At 40.0% G+C, this 23,875-nt stretch overlaps 1 protein-coding gene across 4 annotated transcripts in view; it reads right to left on the bottom strand.

Moving 5' to 3' along the window:
• PRIM2 (DNA primase subunit 2) overlaps nucleotides 1-23,875 on the bottom strand; it is a 271,748-nt gene that overhangs the window by 94,736 nt on the left and 153,137 nt on the right. For all 4 annotated transcript variants that reach the window (XM_084889130.1, XM_084889131.1, XM_084889129.1 and 1 more), the window contains exon 8: nucleotides 16,603-16,670. In XM_084889130.1, the coding sequence (XP_084745256.1) occupies nucleotides 16,603-16,670 (68 nt within the window). The remainder of the gene's footprint in view (nucleotides 1-16,602; nucleotides 16,671-23,875) is intronic.

The raw sequence follows: 23,875 nt of genomic DNA, 5'->3' as shown, positions 1-23,875 counted from the left end.
TTTGAGGAGCTGCTCCTAAGTTATCTAGCGTACTCTGAGAGAGTTAGGAATACACAGAACATATAAAAGCATCTTCTTACTGCAGCATTTGTCCAATAAACTTACATGCAACTTAATTAAAACTCAGCCACATCTGAAGAACTTTTTCCTCCCAGATTATCTTGCTCATTAAACAGTAAGAGGTAAGCACAACTAGGTTTCAGATACAGAAAAAAAAAATCACAGTAAACAGAAAATGGTAAGGCTGACAGCTTCAATATATTAAAAACCGAAAGCAAAAGACGACTTTCAAAATATCCATAACATATTTATGTAATCAAATTAAAACAATCCTATTTTAAATCCAATCAAATCAATCCAAAGAGCTGAGGAGGTTGAGGGATAATGGAGACAGGAAAGCATAATTCATCACAGGCCCAGGGAACCAGAATTTTCCCAAAACACTTCAACACAAACATCTAATTTACAGAATAAAAACACAGTGGCCATCTGAACAGGGAAATCTGAAACAGATATATCTGCACACGTCTGATCTGTGAATCACAAGGGAAAGGCAGAGCTACTCCTGGTCTTTGTAGAAAGGACGGAAATTTAAGTCCTGTTCAATGCCCCACAATATCAATAGGAGCACTTAGGTTCTCGGCAGGGAATTGTTTTTGAGCAACTGAGAATTCAAAACAAAGGGAAGAAATCGTAAGAAAGTGGATTTGTGGGTCTCACAGCAAGATGAGCTGGTTAAGAAAAAATAATAACCTTTTCATGCTGTGGCATGATCCTCAGCAGATGGATCAGCACACCTGGGCTGTGGCGGCAGCCAGAGCTCCTCTACAGAGACACAAATGCCACAGGGTGGGACTGACAAATGAGAGGGCACGGGTCAGCTTTTCAAGGGTGATTACTTCTCCAATCATCTCCTTTTCTGACTTCTGAGGAAAATGTGAGGAAATAAACAAGGAGCACAGGGATCATTGCCAACAGTTGAGGAGTCAGCGGTAGCTTCTCTTCATTTGCATAATTTTTCCAAGTCCAAGAGGCCCAAGGCAATCATGAAGGCAAGGCAGAATCAGGGAGTCAGAGAGTGAGTGAGAGCACAGGTTTCAGAATCGCTGGTCAGGGGTTGGCACACTCTCTGTGTGACTTTGCAGAAATCTCTAAATCCCCTTCAGTGTGCTCACAGGCAAACAAGGATTAGAAAGGAGATCTAAAGACCCTCCCACCAAGAGCTGCCTCCGGGACCAAAGCAGATCTCTGTAAACAGTATCTCTGAGTTTATCACAGTATTTTTTCATTCAAATTGCAATCATCATCATCACCCAGGCCTAAATTTATTGCATTTAAAGGTTTTGGTTGTTTTTCTTTATTCTTAACACTTACCAGTTTCTTTCCTTGAATATTATAGGGGAAATGTATTTCTGTCCGACCTACTTTATACTATCACATAAAATATTTAATCTTGAAGTTGAAGGATTTAGGTGGCCCTGAATAACCTGGTGGCCAGAAAGGTTTTATCCACACTTTCATTCTCAGGAAGTTTCCAAAGTACAAACATTCAACATCAAATATTTCAGTCTCCATTTCCATTTCCATTTCAATGGAGCTCCATTTAGTAGAGCTGCACTGTCCAATACAGCAGCCACTAGCCAAATGGGACCACTGAGCACCTGAAACATAGCTTAGTCTGAATTCAGATATGCACACACTGGATTTCTGAGACTTAGGGTGAAAAAAAAAAATAATGTAATGAAGCATAGTAACCTCCATCTTGTATAGAAACTGCTGTTTGAAATCCTCTGCTATTGTTAGATAGCCCCTTGTTCTGTAAACTCTGTTATTTTTAGACAGTCTCTTATTCTAGAAAATAACTGTTTTAGTTTGACCATGCAAGCTAGCCATCTAACGTAATGGACTAATACCGATACTAATTCCCATATTCTTATGCCAGATGTTTGTTCTTTATGTATCCAAGATTACAAACTGTAACAATAACTCACACAGAGCTCTTTGTGAAATCTGCAGACAAAGAAGCTCAAAGGGCACAAATACGGAAAACTTCCTGTGTGACTTCGCTCAGAGATTTGGAAGAGACACCTCTTCTGGGCTGCATGCAATAAACAATCCTAATTAATTGGTTCATTAAGGAGTCTTATATCTCACTCACTGATCCCCAATACAACAGGAAAAACATTTCATTAATGGTTTTCTCATATCAAATACATCTTAAATGATCTTTTGGAAAAAAGTTAAAGTTAATTTTACTTAAATAATTTAAAACTACATTTGTGGTTTTCACTATGTTTCTACCAAACCACACTGCTGTACAGTGAAGAACACATAATGATATAAGACAGTCAAATGATTCTCAAGAACTAGGTATATCTGTGGAACAGCCAACTGACCACCTGACTTCTGTCTGCCAAGTTAAGATCAGGCTCTGCTAGCTGCAAGCAGAATATAAACTGCAATTGAACCACTAAAGAAAGTGCCTCAAATCTACTGCAAATATGCTTCCTTTCACAGCATTTTACTTAGGAATCAAGTTTTAAACTTGAGCCACAGTTTGCCATGTGTACTATTAGAGAAGCAATTTTGAATTCTTATTAGTTTGGAGGTAAACTGAATCATTTCTTTGGGGGAAAATAAAGCTGTGACAAATTTCTATTTGGAAATCTTTGAGGCTGCTTGGCCTGCCTCAACACCTATTTGCAATTGTCCACTCCTCTGTCGTTTGTAAGAAGCCACTTTAGGTGGGACAAGACCCTGAGCCAGACCTGCAGGAATTCCTCTCCCATTCTTGGGGAGTGTCACTCTGTCACCCTCCAGAGCAACAGACTGAGGTTCCTAAACAATAACATATAACACCGATTTCCTTTCTTTGTCAAGAATTTCCCAGTACTCTGGAACCTAGGGAGGTTAAAACTATTTACTCCTTTCTATGTGGCAGGCTATAGTTTATCATATCTTAAAAACTAGTGTAAAATTTTTAAAAAGCAGTGAAGAAAGTATCACAAGTAACCAAAACTGATCTCTGCATAAAGGAAACATATCTATTTGGAGCATTAAAAAGTAAACCCATGCATCTTTCAAACAAGCTGCAATCTCCTACATCATTCTCTGAAAGAGCTCCAATACGACCTTTCCTCAGAAAGCCAGGTATAATCATGGCACAAATGGAAAAACAATTTCAGGAGGAGGAAACCAAGATTTTGTGTATCACCCATATATCCACTTTTGCAATCACAATTTCACCCACTTTGGATGTTAAAAAAAATACAAAACACACACACAAAAAAAACAATCTGTCCACATGAGCTAGGCTATTCAGACATTTAGAAAGCACAATCCCTGCAGTTTGCATTTGTTGGGCGTGTAGGAAATCGGGGGAGAAGTTACAATATATCATTTCCTGCTGTGAAAGATATCACAGGAACATTCACTCCACAGCTGTCAGTGCTGAAATTGAAATTAGTTTCCTTTCACAAGTAAACCCCTAGTAAATGACACCCAACTTGTGTTGGCCCAGGTGATTTTCCCTGCAGTTATTCCAAATCAGAACACAATCAATACAATTCTATTATAAATTAAATGTAAATTATTTTCCACAAGCATAAAGTCAGAAGTTGCATTTTTTTAAAATCTCCCTAAAAACTACCATCACACAATATGCAGTGTGATAATCTATATTTCTTTACAAGTGGGACAAATTCTGATACCAAGAGGCTCACACATCCAATAAAAACCAGGATCATACGGGTTTCCGTATCAGGTAAAAACTATATTCAACACACTTGCTACTTTTATTTTAGGCTGGCCTCATCTTGCTCCAGGCAGTCCACATTTTCCTATTCACTCAATTTCTAAACTGTACCAATCCAATGAACTGAAAGGAGCATCTCATTGTTCTATCAAAACATTTGTACCTTACACTTGCTAAAAATCATTGAACTGTACCTTTAAAATAAGTGCACTTTACAGTATATAAATTATACCTCAGTGTGCCGCTCCAGCACAGCCAAGGGTGAACCTGGGAGGGGGCGGTGAAGGATTTGGGAAAGACAGACAAGAGAAGAAAGCTGGGTCTGGGTGGGTTGCTGCCCTCTCTGATGGAGACAGTACCACAGCCTGTAAGCTGTCTCTTTATTTTACAGCCAGATTCCATGAGGCAAAGTAAGGGCGTGGTTCTCATGAATTTTGAATCTACTCAATTACATGCACCTGAACTCTACCAAGCCCACATCACTCATCACATGGGACCACGTGTTAGGAGCATAGGTTCAAGCTTACAACTAGAGCTTTTGGCCATAATTGTGCTGGAAGGATTTTGCCCTCCAAGCTGGGACTTGCAGGTGACTTTGCCATGAGAGGACTGTGCCCTCTCATTAGTCTGAGGCTTGAACCTGGCCAAACACAGTAGCCACTCTCCACACCTCAATAAAACTGATTTAAAAAGGTAAAATACATACATATGTGCACGATGTATTCAAACTACAGACCAACATAGGTATTTTTAATATACACATTTAAAGCCTCCAACAAATATCTCCATTTCATAAGTAAGTTTTGCATATTCCTTTGCATTCTTAGCATATATTCTAGTAGTTTAATGACTGCCTAAATGGAGGCTGTTTTTTATTTGCTTTTGCCCCAGGATACTCAAATAATTACAACACAGAAAAGTTGCCTACGAGAGTGGTGATGAAAAATCGAGGAGAGTGTGGAGCAAGAAACAAAGTTCTAACATCCAGAAGAATTAATACATTAAATTGATGGGCATCTCATTCTCCTACAAATCATCTACAGAGTGTGGAGTGCTTCAGCTAGCCCAAGTTTATGGTATTCTAGGATCACCTCCTCACATTTGCTCTCTAATAACAGTACAGAATTAAGGACACAATGTCTTTAGGGTTTTGGTGGGGCTCTGGGGAAGGAGAGAGATCAAACAAACAAATGAATACAATAAACAAATGAACAAATAAAGAAGATCATTTTGGCTAGTGATGTTGCTTGTGAAGAAAACGGAGTGAAGTAATATCAGAGCACCGGGAGTGACTTCACGTTGGGTGGTGAGGAGCAGACCTCCATAGATCTGGGAAGACATACTCTTATGCTCATGGGATGACTACATCTATGGGCCCCCTTTACCCTGTAATTATGCAGTATGTCAAGGACCAAGGTAAGGTAACATAAGTAAAAACTCACTTTTTAATTTATTTTATGTTATATTTTATAGAACTATTTTCTAAATAGTAGTTGTAAACAATTGAGGGGACGTTAAACCTTTAATGAGTCTTGGCAGTCTGTCTTTTCTCAGCCCAATTTATCCAATTTTGTTTGTTTTTACTCTGGGTGAATAAAGGTCAATTGTGTCAGGAACACCAGGTCTTCATAAATTAAGTATTTACACTCGCGAGATTACCACAGGCCACACATCGCAATGTGGCAGAAGACTGGAGAAAACCAAGTAATGCTTAGAGAAATGGAGTTACACTTTTATTATTATTATTATTATTATTATTATTATTATTACACGTGGGCCCAGAGAAAAATGTTCTACAAATTCTGGGCAGCAACATGGAAGAAGTTGTCCCTTTTTATATCCTTTTCAGCCCTTTGTCTCCCAAATATGAGGTTTTCCAGTCCCCTTTGCAAGTTCTTAAGGAGCCCTATGTACTGGGGCTTTGAAACCTCAACCAAAGGCCTGGCCTGGGCCAGCACTGATAACTTTGCTTAGGGAAGGTTTATAAACAAATCTTGCAGGACCTGACAATTCAAGGGGCAGTGAGTAGATTCAGATTGCTAAATCCCAAAATGTCTCTTTTTCCCCATCAGCATCAGCTGACTCTCCGAGAGATCCAGCCCTGGAATCACAGCTGGCCGGCAGCTCCAAGCTTTCCTAGTCTCTGGGACTTCTTGCTACAGTCCTGTGCAGGTGGACAGCTCGTGTGCAAGGAGGCAAAATCCACACCAGCAAGAGCAGGAGCGGCCCTGGTGTAGGAGTCTCATGACCCTCAAAAGCCACAGTTTCTAATGACACTTCCACAGATATAACTTCCCGGGCCACCTCAGAGCTGGAACTCTGGAGTCCATTAATCTAAAAACCATTATTGTGATTTAAAAATATATATATTGATATATATTTTATATAAAATATATATATATATATATATACATATATATATATATATATATGGTTAAATGTATTTCAAATATGACACAGGTCTATGCTATCTAATCAAGTACTCATTAGCTATTACTGGCTATTGAAATTTTAATCTTAATTAAGTAAAATTTAATAAAACTTAAAAACACACTAGCCATATTTCAAGCATTCGAGAGCTATGTGGTTACTGGCTGTTGGGTGGAGCGGCTCAGGTAAGGAACATTTCCATCAGCCTAGAAGGTTCCCCTGCACAGCACTCAACAAGTTACCATTCAGCTGCTAACATGTCACGGTAACTACCACAGTGCTTTCTTGGGCTTTTAAAGAAAGTTATTCCCTGTATCAGCAGCATCATTTTCTATTTTGTTGGCATGTTAGGCGTAAAGGAAACATGTCTAAAATAACTAACACAGTCTAAAATAACTAATTTTCTTTGTTATTATATAGAGGACAATCAATGTTTTAAAGAAATCCAATGAATAAAGCATAGGAAACTGGTATAATCATAGATTTTGCTTTCCAGGAAGACTGCCAGAATCCACATCCCAGAAATCCCTGAAGAAACTTCGGAGTCAGAAGGCTAACGGAAAGCTGGAATGTCTAACTGGGGACAAGCTGCAAGAGTACCGTGACACACGAGGCCTCACTATCGCCTCGATCCTGTGTTCCCAGAGCCATGTACCTCTGCTCCGCTAAATCATCCTACTTTATTGTAGTTACTTGAGATAAAATCCTTCTGTTCTGTGATCAGAAAGTCTTATAAGGGCAACATAAATACATATCCCTAGAACATACACCATGTCTAGCACCAAGTAGGAGTTCCATTAGTATGTGTTAAATGAATGACAAATAAAATAAACTCTTAGGAGGCTAGTTTGTGACCATATATTTACTAAATACCTCTCATACCAAAGTACCTCCACAAGTTGCAGCCACGACATACAACTTCATTACAAAGTCTAATGTTTGCAAAGGTATACATTTGCCTTGGCTAGCTAGCCAGTCAGAGATAGGAAAGATTTTCCTGCCTTCTTTCTATGTCATTAAAAAGAAAATCCGTAACTTACTTATATTTCTGTGAAAATCATTTATTAAATCTTTCATTAACTCTAAAACATGTTAAGCTAGCCACGTGAATTAAGATAACCACAAAACTCTGGAGAAATTTAAGAGTTGTGGTTTACTTGAAACAATGAAGCAAAGCGATGCAACAAACACCCCCAAAGAAAACCCTTCCTGTTAAGCAGATCAATGATCCTTTAAAACTGTTCACACTAATCCCTGGACCTTGTGAATATGTTAGGTCACTTGGCAAAAGGGACTGTGCAGATGTGATTAAGATTAAGGACCTTGAAACGGGAGATTATCCAGGATGTTCACGTGGATCAATCTAATCGCATGAGCCTGACAGCAGAAAATGTTCCTGGGTGGAAGCAGAGTGATACGGCAGAAGGGGAGATCAGAGATTCGGAGCATGAGGAGGACTGATGCTTGGTTGCTGCTCTGAGAGGGGACCCACGTGCAAGGACCCTCGGGGCACATTGGAAGCATCAGAAGGAATGTGGGCAGCCTCTGGGGCAAAGACAGTTCCTGCTCGACAGCCAACAATGAAAGAGGACCTCAGTCCTACAAATGCAAGGAACTAAAAATCCAGCCAATAACATGAATAAGCCTGGGAGCAGATTCTTCCTGAGTCTCCAGGAAGGACCACTGCCGCGCTGACATCCTGAGTTTAGTTCAGTGAGACCCAAGTCAGATGTCCAACCTACAGAACTGTGTGAAAATAAATTTGTGTTGTTTTACTCCACTAAATCTGTGGTCACTTCTTATGGCTCCAACAGAAGATTCCAATCTAGCTGCACTAATAAGGTTTAAATTTCAGCTTCCTGAATTCCCTATTTTTCAAGTCACTGCCACCTTCTCACCTGGGCAACATGACACCGTTAGAATAAGGAGCTCTCTTTGCCCTATCTGGTTTGGTCCAGTGAATAGAGCATCGGCCTGTGGACCCAAGGGTCCCAGATTCGATTACTGTCAAGGGCACATACCTCGATTGCAGGCTCCTCCCCGGCCCAGGCCCTGTACAAGCAAGTGCAGGAGGCAACCAATCTATGTGTTTCTCTCACATCGATGTTGCTCTCTGTCTTTCCCTCTCTCTTAAAAAAAAAAAAAAAATCAATGAAAGAAAAAATATATTGTTTAAAAAAAAGAATGAACTTGTATCTTCAAAGCTATGCATCACCTAGTTTGCTGCTGCTTTGTTCTTATCTCCATCTGCTGGAAAACATCCATGCTACAATTTTTCTTCACAAGTTTAATTCAACCAAAGAAGCCTAAATGCCCCATAAAATGGGAATGGCTAAGTAGAAGTAGATCTATCCATTCTCAGCTGAATATTATAGAGTCAGTTATAATTAAAGCCATGAAAACCAATTTTCTACTTTATTACATAGTTATGATATATTAAGTTAAAAGTTTTTAAAAGTTTACCCATTTTAATTATAATTACATAAAAATACACATAAAGATTAAAACAAATGCCTAGCAGCAGTTGGGTTGATGAGGTAGAATTTGTTTCTTCTATTTTTTTCAATTTTACATATTGTGCTTATAAATTTTATCAAAAACAATAAAATGACATTAAATTGGTAACAAAATCAAGTATAGGAACTCTCACAAAAGATTTCCCACCTCTCTCTTTACCTGATTAATGCAGCTGGAGCATTAATGCAGTGCAGCTCTGTGGGGTGGGGCAGAGGGATGTGTGTGTGTGTGTGTTAGAATACAGGTATAAATATATCAAATTAAGGGACAACATCTATCAACTCCTTTGTACTTAATCAAACTATACTATAGTGCCCTTAACACAATGGATTGATTTTAACAAAATGGTGACTCTAAGAAGGCATGCACATTTTCCATACAGATGCGGGGGGGGGGGGGGGGGAGGTCCTAAAGACAATAAACAATGGAAAATATATTACTTCTAATTATAATATATATTATAGGTTACCTGAAAAGCCTTCACAATGATCATGCTTGTTATTGTTGTACATAGAAAAAGGGACTGCCAAGAGTGGACACAGGTGATGAGGAAGAGCTGACAAATACCTGAAGCCTGTGGACCATGTTAGTGAGGCTTTCCTTTCCACTCTCAACTGGTGGAAGTCCCTGTCTACTGAACTTTTTTCTAGCACAGGAATGCCCACACGATTTTCTGATTTAAAAATGAGCACTAATTCAAAAAGAGAATATTGAGAACTGTGCCACTATGGATACTGGCAAAAGCTTTCTTACAGGGGTTTCATTTCTGATATAAAAATCTTTGAGAGCATATTCTTTACAGGAATAAAGAGAAACGTGCATATTAACCAAATGTACTGCATTAGAAAAACAGTCACAAAAACAGTCTGTAATACCATAATACCAACTGAGTAAAGATGTTTCATCATTTTTAATGATTTTAAATTAAAGGTCAATCTAAACATCTGCTTACAAATTCAGGATGCACCACAAGTTAATCCATGCAATACAATGTATTTACTACGGGCAATCTTCTCATTGCTAGTTTGTTTTATCCTTTAGTTCTACCTCATTGTTGAGCTAAAATGTGCTAATATAATTAGGAAAATTGTATAACAAATACATGTTTTTGAAATTATTCTTTAATTGAGGAGAAAAAATTAAATAAAAGCAACTATTAAAGTGACTGCTGTCCCCCATTCATTTCATACCTTGAGGCAGAGGTGTGAGGAGGACTGCGTCACTATAGGAAATGGAGTTATTTTTAAGGGGAGAAATCTCAATCACATGACTGAAATTAATGCATGTGGAAGGTAGGCTGCAAGTTTTCCTCTCTAGTCTCACCAGTTTATACCCAGCATTTGTAAGTGATATAATACATAAAAATAATCATCTTTAACATACACCCTGGAGAGTCTAATCTACATTATAAAAGGCCAGGGGCTGTCATGATATAAATGACCAGATGGATGACTGGTCACCAGGAAGTGCATGGAGCACCTCTCAGTCCCTCCCCGCAGCCCACAAGCTCCTATTAAAGCAGAAGGCCAGCAGGTGGGCAGGGCAGTGGGGGATAGGGAGTGAGGTGAGCATGGCAGCTAAAGATCAAGCCCAGAGAGAGAGAGGATTGGAGAGAGAAGCAGGGCCTAATCTGTAGCTGCTGTGTAGGATGTGGATCAGGCCCAGAGACACTGACTGGCATAGAAACTGACCAATCAGAACCAAATCTGGGTGAAATGCAAGAAGCCAATGACTGACTAGGAGGTGGAGCTTTTGACGATAACTGGCATGGAAACCGACCAATCAGTACCTAACCTGGGTGAACTGCAAAGGCAGAACCTAAGGTGGGGGCTGAGGGGGGGTTTTAAGGGCAACAACTGTTTGGTGTAAGGTGTAAGAAAGTGGTTCAATTTTTTTATGACCAGTTTGGCAGTACAGTGAGTATGGCTGGCTATCAGTCTAGATATAGGGATTATGTATTTTTGTCTGCCAAGAGCATCTCTTCCTGCTGAAAAAGGTTTTTCCCTCCCATTTAAGCAATCCTGTTCTATATAATCCATTTATACTAATAAAAGGGTAATATATTAATTAGACCAGGCTGACCGGCCATCTTCCGAATATCCTACTTCCTTCCAGACAAAGCCATGGTGGTGGGGGCAAGGCAGAGGCAGTTAGGGGTGATCAGGCTGGCAGGGGAGGGAAACGGGGCGAGATCAGGCCTGCAGGGGACAGCAGTTAGGGGTGAGATCAGGCCTGCAGGAGAGGCCCATTGGAGGTGACCAGGTTGGCAGGGAAGGGCATTTGGGGTGACCAGGGTAGCAGGGAGGGCATTTGGGGGTTATCAGGCCAGTAGGGAAGGGAAGCTGGGGGTGACCAGGCCGGCAGGGGAGCAATTGCGAGTGATCAGGCAGACAGGCAGGCAGAGGTGATTAGGGGCAATCAGGCAGGCAAGCAGAGGCAGTTAGGGCCAATCAGGAAGGCAAGCAGAGGCAGTTAGGGCCAATCAGGAAGGCAGGCAGAGGCAGTTAGGGGCGATCAGGCAGGCAGGTGAGTGAGTGATTAGGAGACAGCGGTCCCAGATTGTGAGAGGGGTGTCCAACTGCCAGTTTAGGCCCTGTGGGATCTGGCCTAACCCAGCAGTAAGACATCCTCCAGGCTGGGCTGAGGGAACCCTCCCACGCACAAATTTCGTGCACCAAGCCTCTAATACTATTATATAAAAAGTAGCCTCTAGTACTATTATATAAAAAATATCCTCATTAAGGTATCAAATATATTTATGAACAATAAATGTCCACATTCACAAAAACATATCCCAACACCTTTATATATATATATCTAAATTAAAACATCAGTACACTATACAGTTCATCTTAGAAAATGCAGTGAGAATGACAATAAAGTCACGCTGAGATGTAGACTCATTAGCTAATATAACTAATGATATGTGACTTGAAAACAGAAACAATGGTTTACACAAATTCTCTCTGACACTTCAGAATTTGACATTTTGGGGTAAGTCTAAGCAAGTTTATTTCTTCCAATGGAGAAGTTTTGGGCATAAATTTTCAAAAGTAGTCAAGTCTTATAAAATAATCCATGCATCTCTTTTGAGGAAGTATAGTTCACTTGAAAAAATCAAATTTTAACATGAATTTCCTGAGGCTCCATCAGTAAACTTTAAAAGAGGGATGATGATAAATTATCACCTATTGCCCTCACTGTGTTTTTCTGAATATAAACTAAAGTACTTTGTACGTTCTTGCCAGTTTGATTTCTTGGTCCCATCTCCTTTTACCTCTTCTAATAACTTCCCTCTTCAATTATTTCATCTTACTGCCAGAGATATAATTTCCCACTTAATCTATAAATAGGCTCACCTTTTCAACCTTAAGGAAAAGTAAGCCACTTCCTCAACCATGCAGCTCATTGGAAGAGGACAGAGTCCTCTTACCTCCCCTGCTCTACCAAGAGTAGCCTACACACCTGTATCTTCACAGCCTCGATTCTCGTTTACTCAGACTCCTCAGGGAATCAGACTTGCCTCTGTAACATCACGATGTGTGGCTAAGCCGCCAGTGGCTCCCGGGTGCCTAATCCAACTGACATCATGTAGTTCTGACCTGACTTTCCTAGGGCGTTTGACAGTGTTTACCTTTCCTTTTTAAAATCTTCCCCTTAGTATTCTTGACACCACTATCCCTTGCTATGTCCCTGTCTCATTCAAGATTCCTTCCTGGTATTTCTACTGAGTTTTCTCTTGCAACTTGTTTCCTCCTTCCATTGCTGCCCATCACAAGTGACTTAAACACTGGGGTTCTACGGCTTCTATTCAGAGACACTTCCCCTTTGCTTGTCACTTTGTACTGTCTCCCTCAGTGATGTCAACCATTCCTCTGATTTTAACCAGCACCTATATACTGATGGTTAGCAAATGTCTCTCTCTCTGGTATAAACCTCATCTTACACTATCATTTATATTCAGCTACTTATTAAACATCCCCTGCCCCCGCATATGCTCCACAGGCAACTCAAGTTTAAAATGTCTGAAACTACTAAATTTATAATCTCAGTAGTCACCTTCATTCCCTAATCCCTTGTCTTCCTTTATTATTATTCTTAGTTAAGACAACATCATCACCCAAGTAAGATGAAAGTTCAGGCCAATCTGCATACCCACAGTGCTAGGATATGGAATCCTAAACCAGGAAGTCTTAGCACCATTGCTTAAGGAAATAACTGCAGGGGGCACACAGTTCAATTCATAACATTAAGTACTTTGTCCTTAATTCTAAATAGAAAGGTTTACAAACTTTGTAATATGTTTAAGTGTCTATCTTTCAAATGAAATCAAAACTGTAAATTCCTTGAAAACAGAAATTCTTTATCTTTTAAATTCCAACAAAATAATAGGCTCACTTTTACTAATAAATAGATGGATGCTACTATTGAATAAAGTTAAGTTTGTATTTCCCTAAGATATTAAAGCAAAATGTTTTTCTGTGCTTAGTTTAATTTTGACTAGAAAACTCTAGTCTTTGTATTCTGGAAATAATATATATTACTAAACAATATCTAGGGTTTTTAGGGTTGCAAAATGTTGTATCTTTGAGCCTTTAAATCCTGTAAAATGATTTGATAATTTCTCTGCATTGCTACTTCAATTTTTAAAGGTATTTGTACCATCATCCTAAATTAGTTTTATTGACAAATTTAATTAAAATGCTATTCATCATTCCACTTTGATCATTAGAGCCCTGAACAAAATTAGACCTAATAATGATTTGAGTCTCAACCTCCTGTCCATCCCCTCTAGGTAACATTAAACATTACAGTTCATGCAAATCAATGATGATTATTTTTCCCTAACAAGATTATCATTAGAATTTCTCAAACCAAATAGTATGCATTCCTATTTTGACCTAAGGAAGGTAAAAGGAAGGTAAAAGAAAAACATTTTATTCAGACAGCCGAAAGAGACAATCCAACATGATTGAAAGCCATATCACAAGGTTACTTTGTACAACAGGAAATGTCAAGCTATGCACATCAACTGTCACCCTCCATACAGATGTCGCTGACATGGTAATAAAATGAGAAACCATTTGGTTTAATAATAATAAAAAAGCAACACCAGTTGGTGCATATTACATGTAGCATCTAGCCCTGGTTGCCTAGCAACCAGTCCTGAGTGAACTGCATGGAGAATGAACGCCCAAACGAATGTACAGTTTCTGCAAGTTTCAAGGACTCGAAGAGGCATGTCAGTAGTTAATCTAAATTCTAGTTGACAATTACCATACTGAGGTGGAGGCAGGAAAATCCATCATTATCGCACAGAACTGAGCATTAACTAGAGGTATGATTCAGCCCTTTTAGGTTTATACCTTTGATACCAGTGGTTTTATAGGAAATACTATGACAATGTGATTTATAAATTATAAAACTATGCATAAGTAAAAGCAAAACATTAATGCTAAAATACCTATCATGTCACAGCCACTGGAAACACAAATATGAAAGTCACTTCCCAAGCTCTCAAGCAGCTCATTTTAACTGAGTAATCAGACAAGTAAACAGACAATTACAACATCATAAGTTCTGTAATACAGATGTAGCCATAGGGTATTGTAGAAATACATATAAAAAGCATTAAATGCTGACTGAGGGGAAGGGGATGGGGACTAAATGGGAACATGAGCCATATCTTAAAGGACAAGCCAAAGTTAGTCAAATTATAAAATTGGCGAAGGGGAGGGAACATTCCAGGCAGAAGGGAAATATTTACAAGGACACAGAGGTGAGTAAGTGTGCTGTCTTAGAGCAACTTTAAGGCATTTAGTGGCATTAGAAGTTGGGGTACTGGTACTAAACGAAGAGTCCAAAGAAACAAGCCAGAATCCTTCCAGAAGAACCTCGTATGTCAGGCTAAGAAGTTCAGACTTCATCCAAAATGAAATTGAGGGGATAGAATCGTTTTAAGCCAGGGAACAATATAATCACTCTGGCACTAATGGGATATATTTTAGAGAAGGCAAAACTGGTGTCAAGGAATACAGATAAGAAGCTACTATAGGAAGACAGATACTCGAGAGATAAAATCATTAACAGATTAGAACAAGCTGGAGAGGGGGTTAGGGAAGTGGCTCAAACATGATTCCCTACCACAATGCTCTAGAAAATTTAACAACTAGGTGTAATATTTATGATACGCAGACCTGATGAAATGTTAGTCTGACCACCACTATCGCCCCAAAAAAAACAGTTATACAGAGTTAAAAGTATCTGCCTGAAAAGGAAAAGTTACTAGAGAGAAGGGTAGGAGAGGAAGAGAAATGAGAAAGGAAGGAAGGAGAAAAAATAAAGAATACTAAAAGATACTGGAAATTAGTATCCATCCAAATTTATAAACGAGAAGTGGCATTCTCAGTTTTAAAAGAATTAAAAAAAAATGATTGGTACTTGGTTATATAAAACTTGAAATTTTTGGTATGGTGAATAATTCAACGTAATAAAAAAAATTGCAGGAAAAAAAATTTTGTAACAAATACAATGAAGAAATAATATCCTTTATATCTAAAGTACTTAAGATCAAATAAAAATCAAGAGATGCTATCAATAAACGGGGTAAAAATACAGATAGTTAATCCCACCCCAAAATAAAAATGTTTTAAGATTATAATGTTTTAAAATTATTAATAAGTGAAATGTACAGGATCACAATAGTATCTTTATGACTAACTATTAAGTTAGCAATGTTTTGGTTGTCCCAGCTAGTTTAGGGTACAGTAACATGGGCAATCTGATACAATATGAAAGTACAGGCAGAATAAGGTGTGTGTGTTTTTAAAGAATAGGTTTGGCTTTTTTTTTTTTAATCTTTATTGTTTAAAGTATTTTTTCACTTGTTTTTATTGATTTTTAGAGAGGGAGGGTTAGAAAAACATCGATCATCAGCCTCTTTACACGCCCTACCAAGGATTGTACCCTGACTGAGAATTGAGCCAGCAAACTTTCAGTGCACTGGATGAGATCCAACCAACTAAGCCACACTGGGAAGGGCTAGAATAAGGTTTTGTTTTGTGTTAAAAAAAAAAAAAAAAAAAAAAAAAAAAGTATACTTAAATCTTTCAAATGGCTCATATGGTTTGACAAAATAATTCCACTTTTGAAAATCTATATTAAAGAATGATCAAAAACACAAATAAAGGTATACATATGACATTTTTTATACTAGTAAAAATAATTGAAAATTGTCTAAATGTCCCCCTAAGGGGATAAATATACTACAGTATATCTATACAAGAAAACTTCATGCAGTCACTAAAAATATATTTTTGGAGAGATTCAAATAACTAACAAATTCTTACAATTTTTATTTTAAAAGGAAAAAATAGCAAATTATACAAAAGTATAATTTTAACACTGGGTTTTAAAACATTATAAGAGAATTATTCTGAGTAGGGCTTAGTTTTCTCTTTACCCTCTTGTATTTTCTAAGTTTGTGTTGTTGTTTTTAAATTAAGATACATTATTGTTGTATTTGAAAAGCAAATCCCTATTTCTCCTAGGCCCCATAAAATATGTGGGGGTCCAAAAGTATGCATTGGCCTTATATTTAAGTAAAGCTCATTCCTTTGTTATTTTCTTGTAGCTGGTCATCTCTACTCATTTTAATTTAAACTTGTCAACTAGTTCTGTATACTTTTATTAAATTAAAACAGCTTTCTATAGTACCTAAAAGTCAAGGATCATAAGTGTATTGTATTAAAAATTCAACTTAAATCAATGAATTAAACCAAGAAAAAAAAAAAAAAAGAAGCTTTTGGTAACTGAAGGGGTTTCACACACTCTAATATGCTTTCCTCATTGTAAGGCCCTCTCATTTAGAAGCATGACAGGGCGGCGGCGCCCTCATTTACCTGAGGTGGTTAAGCAGAGGCTGTAGTCTCTCATCGGACTGCACAGCAGGCAAGGACCGGGCTGTTAACTAGAAGCAGAGAATAAGGTTAGTCAGAAGAGCAAAGGCCAAATATAAGCAGGTCTAAACACTGGATGCAAAATAGGGGTGGGGAGGCAGAGAGAGATGGAGCCCTTAAAACGCAAGGACCATTTTCTTTTTTTAAAAATCGGAGAATTGTATAGAAAGCTGATACATTACGTGATCCAAGCTAGCTCTATGGTTCTAAGTTTGTAGGGTATGTCATTGAGTTTACAAGTAAAGAAAAGGAGGTAAAACAAAGAATAACATCTGAGTTCATGAAAAGGCCTCTAGTCATGAAAATATTATCTTTGTAAATAAAAATGGAAAACTCCTAAGTTTATAGCAACCAATCTTGTAGCACTGAACCCTGGGATGATGAAAAAATGGGGGAGAGAGACATTCATTTCTAGCTAAGCCACTGTGAAATTGGTTACGTGCAGAAGCACACACGCTACCATCCATTCCTCCGTTTTGACAACCACATTACTATAAGAGACTAAGAAGAGCTTTTACACAGAAAAAGAGGAACTCAAAATATTTAATATTGGCATACGATGCCAAATTGACCTAGGAGACAAAATGCGAGAGCCAAAGCCTTATTCTTAAATGCTGTGCATCAGGTTCACAGTAGAATCATGAACTGTGAGCCTCTGGTGGACTTCACTGCAATAATATTAAGTACCATATCTCTACCTATATCCATTTTTCTCTCCATTCTTAAAAAAGTCGTCTTGTGCAATAAGAATTTGACCCAAAAAAATTAAAAATGTTGACATAAAGTAATTAGATAGCTTGAAGTAACTTTAATAAAATACCAAAACAAAAATAAAAGATAAATTTCTTCTGGATTCAATTGCCAAAAGAGTTCTTATATCCTACTAACAAATCACTTGACAATTCACAAAAGAGAACTTTCCTTTAGACAAGCAACAAACTGAAAGATATCCTTTGGTTTTATATAGGGTGTCTGTCCTCTATAACTATTTCATACATTAATTAAAATTATCTAAAAACAGACATCTAATTCATCAAGCCTAATTTTCAATATTATACAAATAAAATAAAACCATGCCCTTTAAAACATCTAATAAATTCAATGTTGAACAAAATGCCACATGTGAAGTCATTTTTATTAAATCATATCTAATAACAATACTGAAGAAATATTCCCAATTTTATGCAAGTCAGCAAAGTAATAGACTAATTTAAAGTACAATTAAGTCAGACAATTAGTCAGCTGTGATTGTAGCACAACCAAAAGATTCTCTGTATCCCTAAGAAATGCTATAAAATGTTACCAAGGTATTACAAACAAAACACTTTAATACACCATATACCTGCTAATGTCAAATCCCTTTACAAAATGTCATTTTTATTATTTAAGAAATTTCATGTCTCAGAACCAATGCTATGCTCTGAAAAAATTAAAATAATTTATCTAGATATTTCAAAAGTCAATTTTCTGAAAATAGAACACACAGACTGGATTTTCTTTAGCTACTTCTGTCAATCTATACAGCATGCTTGCTAATCAAACCATCTTTTCTAAATGAAAAACAAAAAACAAACAAACAAAAAAAACACACCTCAATAACAGCAAACTATCTTTAAACTAGAAGCCTGGTGCACAAAATTCGTGCAGGGGGGAGGGGAGGTGTCCCTCAGCCCGGCCTGCATCCAGGACCCCCTCAGGGGATGTCCGACTGCCAGTTTAAACGGGCAGTCAAATATCCCTCTCGCAATCCAGGACTGCTAGCTCCTAACAGCTTGCCTGCCTACTGGCTTGATTGCCACCTAACCACTCTCCTGCCGGCCTAATGGCCCCCAACTGCCCTCCCCTGCCAGCTTCATGGCCCCCAACCACCCTCCCCTGCTGGCCTGATCACTCCTAACCACTTCTGCCTCAGTCTCCACCACCATGGCTTTGTCAGGAAGGAAATTGGATGGTAGGAAAATGTCCAGTCTAACTAGCATATTACCCTTTTATTAGAATAGACTAGTGACCTAGTGCACAAAATTCATGCACGGGGGTGTCCCTCAGCCCAGCCTGTACCCTCTCCAATCTGGGACTCCTCAAGGGATGTCTGACTGCCAATTTAGGTGCGGTCCCTGTAGGATTGGGCCTAAACAGGCAGTTGGACCTCCCTCTCACAATCCAGGACTGCTGGCTCCTAAGTGCTCACATGCCTGCCTATCTGATTGCCTCTAACCACTCTGCATGCTGGCCTACTCGCCTCCAAATGCCCCCCGCCAGCCTGATCACCCCCAACTGCCCCCCCCCCCCCCCCGGCCACATCCCCATTGGGGTGGGGTCCCCACTGGGAATAGTGCTGGCCTGGGCAAGGGGCTGGGGCAGTTTGCAGGCCAGACATGCCCCCATGGAGTGAGGGTACCCATTAGGGGGCGTGGCCAGCCTGGGTGAGGGGCTGATGGCTGTTTGCAGGCTGGCCATTGCCCCAGTGGGGACCCTCACCCCATGGGGGCTGAGGGCCATTTGCAGGACCCTCCCTCAGCGGCCGGCTCAGGCAACAGCGACCCAAGCCTCCCACACCACTTGGGCAGGTGCCGTGTCCTCTGCTCGCAGGCCCCTCCTTCGGCAGCAGGGCCAGGTAGACGGAAAACTTGGCTTCCTCCGTTGCAGGGGTGACCAAAGCCTCCCAATCACATTGGCTGGCTCTTTGGCCGCCACCATCTTTGCGCCATTGATTTGCATACTCACTCCTGATTGGTTGGTGGGTGTCTCAAAGTGATGGTCAATTTGCATGTTTCTCTTTTATCAGTATAGATGTCCGCCCCATAGGAAAATTTTCTCAATTCACTCCTTATTTTCAGCCTTCGTTTCCTTTTTCCTAAACTACACACCTCCATGCTTTTTCTGCTTCCAATTGTGCATCATTTCTAATTTATTCTCCACACCAAGCCCAGATTAAAATGTTCAAAATGCAAGTTAACCACTCCCCTAATTAAAACCATTTAATAATTCCCTTAGGCTCCCAGGCTAAAGTCTGTTCTTTCATCAGATTCTCCTAGAATACTCCCTTGGGCCACATTGTGGAAACACTGGGCACAGGATGAGTATGACTGATGGTCCACTTCTGCCCACTCCACCAGACACGCCGGGAGCCGGGAGCCAGCAGGTGGAAACCTGCCATGACTCCAGCTTCTGGAACACATATGCACAACAATGGATTCCCTCTCTACTCCTCCCCAACCCACAACGTATATTCAAGCTTAAATCACTGACAAGATGAACTCCTAAACCGTGATTCAATGCTCCGAGTAAAATAACTTCAAGGGAGGTTTTGAGTTTTGCGAGAGCATTGCTTTCAACTTTTAAAAAAGTATTTTCAGGAAGAGCACACCTGTCTTCATGTTAAGGAGATGAAGTATATGTAAAGCTTGCATTCCACAGCTCTCAGAGGCAAAGCCATTGGCTGACCTCTTGCTGGCCGGATGTAAGCTTTCCCTTAGAGGCTGCTGGCTCCAGCATTTCTCCTGAAAGTCTCTCTGAGCCCAAGCAGGTACTACTAGTTCCACTGGACTCTGAGGGGCACTGCAGCCCTAGCTCTTGCAACGTAACAGGTGTTCAATAAATAGTTATTAAATGTGTGACAAACCCAAAAACTCACAACTGTGTAATTCTATTCACTGATGAAAACAAAAGTACATCTACATTTCATAGTTAAAGCGTTTCCAATTCCTGCTTTGAGCAAAACTAAATCCAAATCAAAACTAAACTAAATCACAATTGTCAGCCTTCCAAGAAAGCAATACACTATCATAACGAGATTTTCAACTTTAAGGACTTTCTCCTGCACACCAAAATGAATAACTGCCTAGTTGAAATAGACTTTGGTTTCCACATTTTATTTGTTTGTTTTTTCTAAAACAACAATGTCCTTGACATATAAATCACCAAGAACGAAAGAGAAAGATCTATATTGGTTAACATCTGTAAAACCTTAATGAGTTGTTTACCATAATACAGTCAGCATAATTTATAGTTCATTTCTTATGGTTGAGAGGTCAGAGGTGCGCTGTTAAAATGCCTTTCATTATTAAGAATACTAGAAGCCTGGTGCACAAATTTTTTTTTTTTTTTTTTTTGGGGGGGGGGTCCTGGATTGCGAGAGGGTGCAGGCCCCTCAGCCCGGCCTGCACCCTCTTGCAATCCAGGACCCCTCAGGAGATAGACCAGTGCGCCAAGTGGCAGGCAGCCAGGTTGGAGCCCGACCCACCGCACCTGTTGCCACAGCTCAATATGCTGCCGCTGAACAGGAGAGGCTCCCGCTGCCACAGCTGCACTCGCCAGCTATGAGCCCGGCTTCTGGATGAACAGCACTCCCACTGTGGGAGCACACTGACCGGGGTGCAGTTCCTACATTGTCTGCCCCCTGGTGGTTAGTGTGCATCATGGCGACTGGTCAACCAGTGGTTCCATCATAACAGTCGCTTAGGCTTTTATATATGTAAACTAGAGGTCCGGTGCATGAAACTGATGCCCGGGAGAGGGGCGGGGATCCCTCAGCCCAGCCTGCACCCTCTCCAATCCAGGACCCCTTGAGGTATGTCTGACTGCCTCTTGCAATCTGGGATCGCCTGCCTGCCTGATCGCCCCTAACCTCTCTGTCTGCCTGCCTGATCACCCCTAATCACTTCTGCCTAACTGCCTGATCACCCCTAACTGCTCCCCTACCAGTCTGATCACCCCTAACTGCCTCTGCCTTGCCCTGCACAGCCCCCAGGCACCCAGTATCCAGACCAGCTTTGCCTGGGCCGGCTACAGCCATAGGGGACTGTAGGCAGGGGGCATCGCCCAGGCCGCAGCCACAGGTGTCCAGGACCGCGGGGCGGGAAGAACTTGTCCCTCTTCTGGGCTGCAAGTCCAGTCACTGGTGCCTGGGATTGCGGGGCAGGCAGCTTGTCCCCATTCCTCTCTCCCCAGTGTTGAGTGCCTGAGCCATTAGGGCATGAGGGAATGATGACCATTTGCATATTAGCTCCTTATTATATAGGATATGTAACACACTGCATTAACCAACGTCACTAATTCTTTTTTTTTTTAATATATTTTATTGATTTTTTACAGAGAGGAAGAGAGAGGGATAGAGAGTTAGAAACATCGATGAGAGAGAATCATCGACCAGCTGCCTCTTGCACACCTCCTACTGGGGATGTGCCCACAACCAAGGTACATGCCTTTGACCGGAATCCAACCCGGGACCTTTCAGTCCGTGGGCTGACGCTCTATCCACTGAGCCAAACCGGTTTCGGCAACATCACTAATTCTTAAACAAATCTCACCTTAAAGATTAGTATCATTAGTGAATCATTCAGTTTGCCATATATTTGGGAAAAAACAATAATGCATTTTGCCAGCTAAAGATTCTCCTTTTATTGCCAATAGATTTAAAAGCACATAAAAACAAGAGTCTGGGAGGGCCAACCCTTTCGTATTATCCTGAGGAAACTGGATTCTTCAGACCATGACCAGCTACTGCAGCCACTGAGACTGGGGGCCCCGCAGCACAGGGCACTTTGCAGGGCAGCAATGCAACTCAGTCTGCATATGCACCAGCCGGAGGCCTTTGCTTCATCGCAGCACGCTTCTGTCTCCTCTTGTCCTTTCACTTTTCAAGCATGGCAGTGCCCTTCAAGAGTCACAAACCCCTGAACTTTGTTGTAAAGACCCCCCCAATTTCTGCATTGAAGGTTGCTGCACACCACTTGGGATTTGACTCAAATGGGACCTCTTCCCCGGGCTTCCCTGGCCACCTCTGCTGAAGCAGCATCCTGGCTGCAGGTCTTCTGCTGCAGGCATCTCACATTTATCAGGATCTGAAATTACTTATTAGATTGCTCACTTCTGTCTCTCTCTCCCACAAGAATATAAAGCCCATCAGGGAAGGAACCTTTGCTGCCTCGCACTCCACTTTTCCCCACATGCTGGTAAGAACAGTAGCAGTAGGCTCTCAATAAATATTGTAGGGTGAGTGAAAGGTTCACCTCTCTCAAATATTTCCAATAGAAGTATGAGTTTAGAAAAATCTGCCCTGGACGCTGACCCTTTTGGTCCTGCATTTCTAAACTTTCCATAAGTAAACATGACCTAAGAACTACAGGGCACACACATTTCTCTTCTCACTTCTGGCTGATGGAGTATCTGAAGTCCTCCCTTTACAAGAAGGGCAAATGTTCTACCATTCAATGCAGCTTACACTATGGCTCCCTGGTCAAAGGAAATAAATAGCTCAACACAGTCTGACACCCAAATTATGTTTATGAAACAGGCCCCACCCAAAAAGTAGTCACGACATAGTTCCTTCCTTCTAATCTATGTCCTTCTGCATTTTGTGTACAGTCTTGGTCATTAAATAATAGCTATAAGTAAAGCAGGAATGTCAGCTAAATACATATTTTTCTAACATTACTGAAATTTTAACACGTACAAAGTTCAAAGTATTTTACAGTGAACATCCTTAAAAACACACACACACAAAACTTAACCTGACTGAAACGGTCTCAAAAATTTATAGGAAGGGAATAAGGAACAGACAGTGGAAATGTGACTATTCAAGTAAGACTCACTTAGACAGATGTAAAGAAACATTTCTATAACAATAAAAAAAATTAAAGTGCTGTGCTAAACACCTTTCAAGATACTACTGCTAAGTAAATGGGTGGTTGTTTCTGGCAGGTAAGTTATTTTGAAAGAGAACCCAAAACATTTGTCTCAAAACACTCCAACCCCTAAAGGACATAAAGTTTCAATAACATTGAAATCCAAATAGCAATTAGAAGATTAATTTATTCAAGGATGGTAAAACCTGGATGGTAAAACCTGCTTGGTGCTTATAACTTCTTAAGAACAAGGCAAGCACAGAAGATAATTTATTCTTAGACTTTTTACTTAAATTCAATCATCAAGGAAAAAGTACTTTTCAGAATTATGATCCTGCAGGTAACGACATGGGTGTTTGTTATATTATTTTGCATACATTTGTGTTTAAAAATAGTTCAAGAGAGGGAGGGAGGAAAGGAGGGCTGGCTGACTGATTTTCTAGCGATATGAGGAATGGGTTAGAGTGATCCAGCGATCCAAAATAAAGAACCAAATTGTGGAACAGAAAAGAAGACATGACTAAGAAATATGAAGGAGCCATGGCCAGTGTGGCTCAGTTGGTTGAGTGTTTCCCCATGAACCTACAGGT

Source organism: Pipistrellus hanaki (assembly GCF_964339955.1).
Source record: "Pipistrellus hanaki genome assembly, chromosome: 7".
Classification (NCBI taxonomy): Eukaryota; Metazoa; Chordata; class Mammalia; order Chiroptera; family Vespertilionidae; genus Pipistrellus; species Pipistrellus hanaki.
This window is presented reverse-complemented; position numbering and strand designations above follow the sequence as displayed.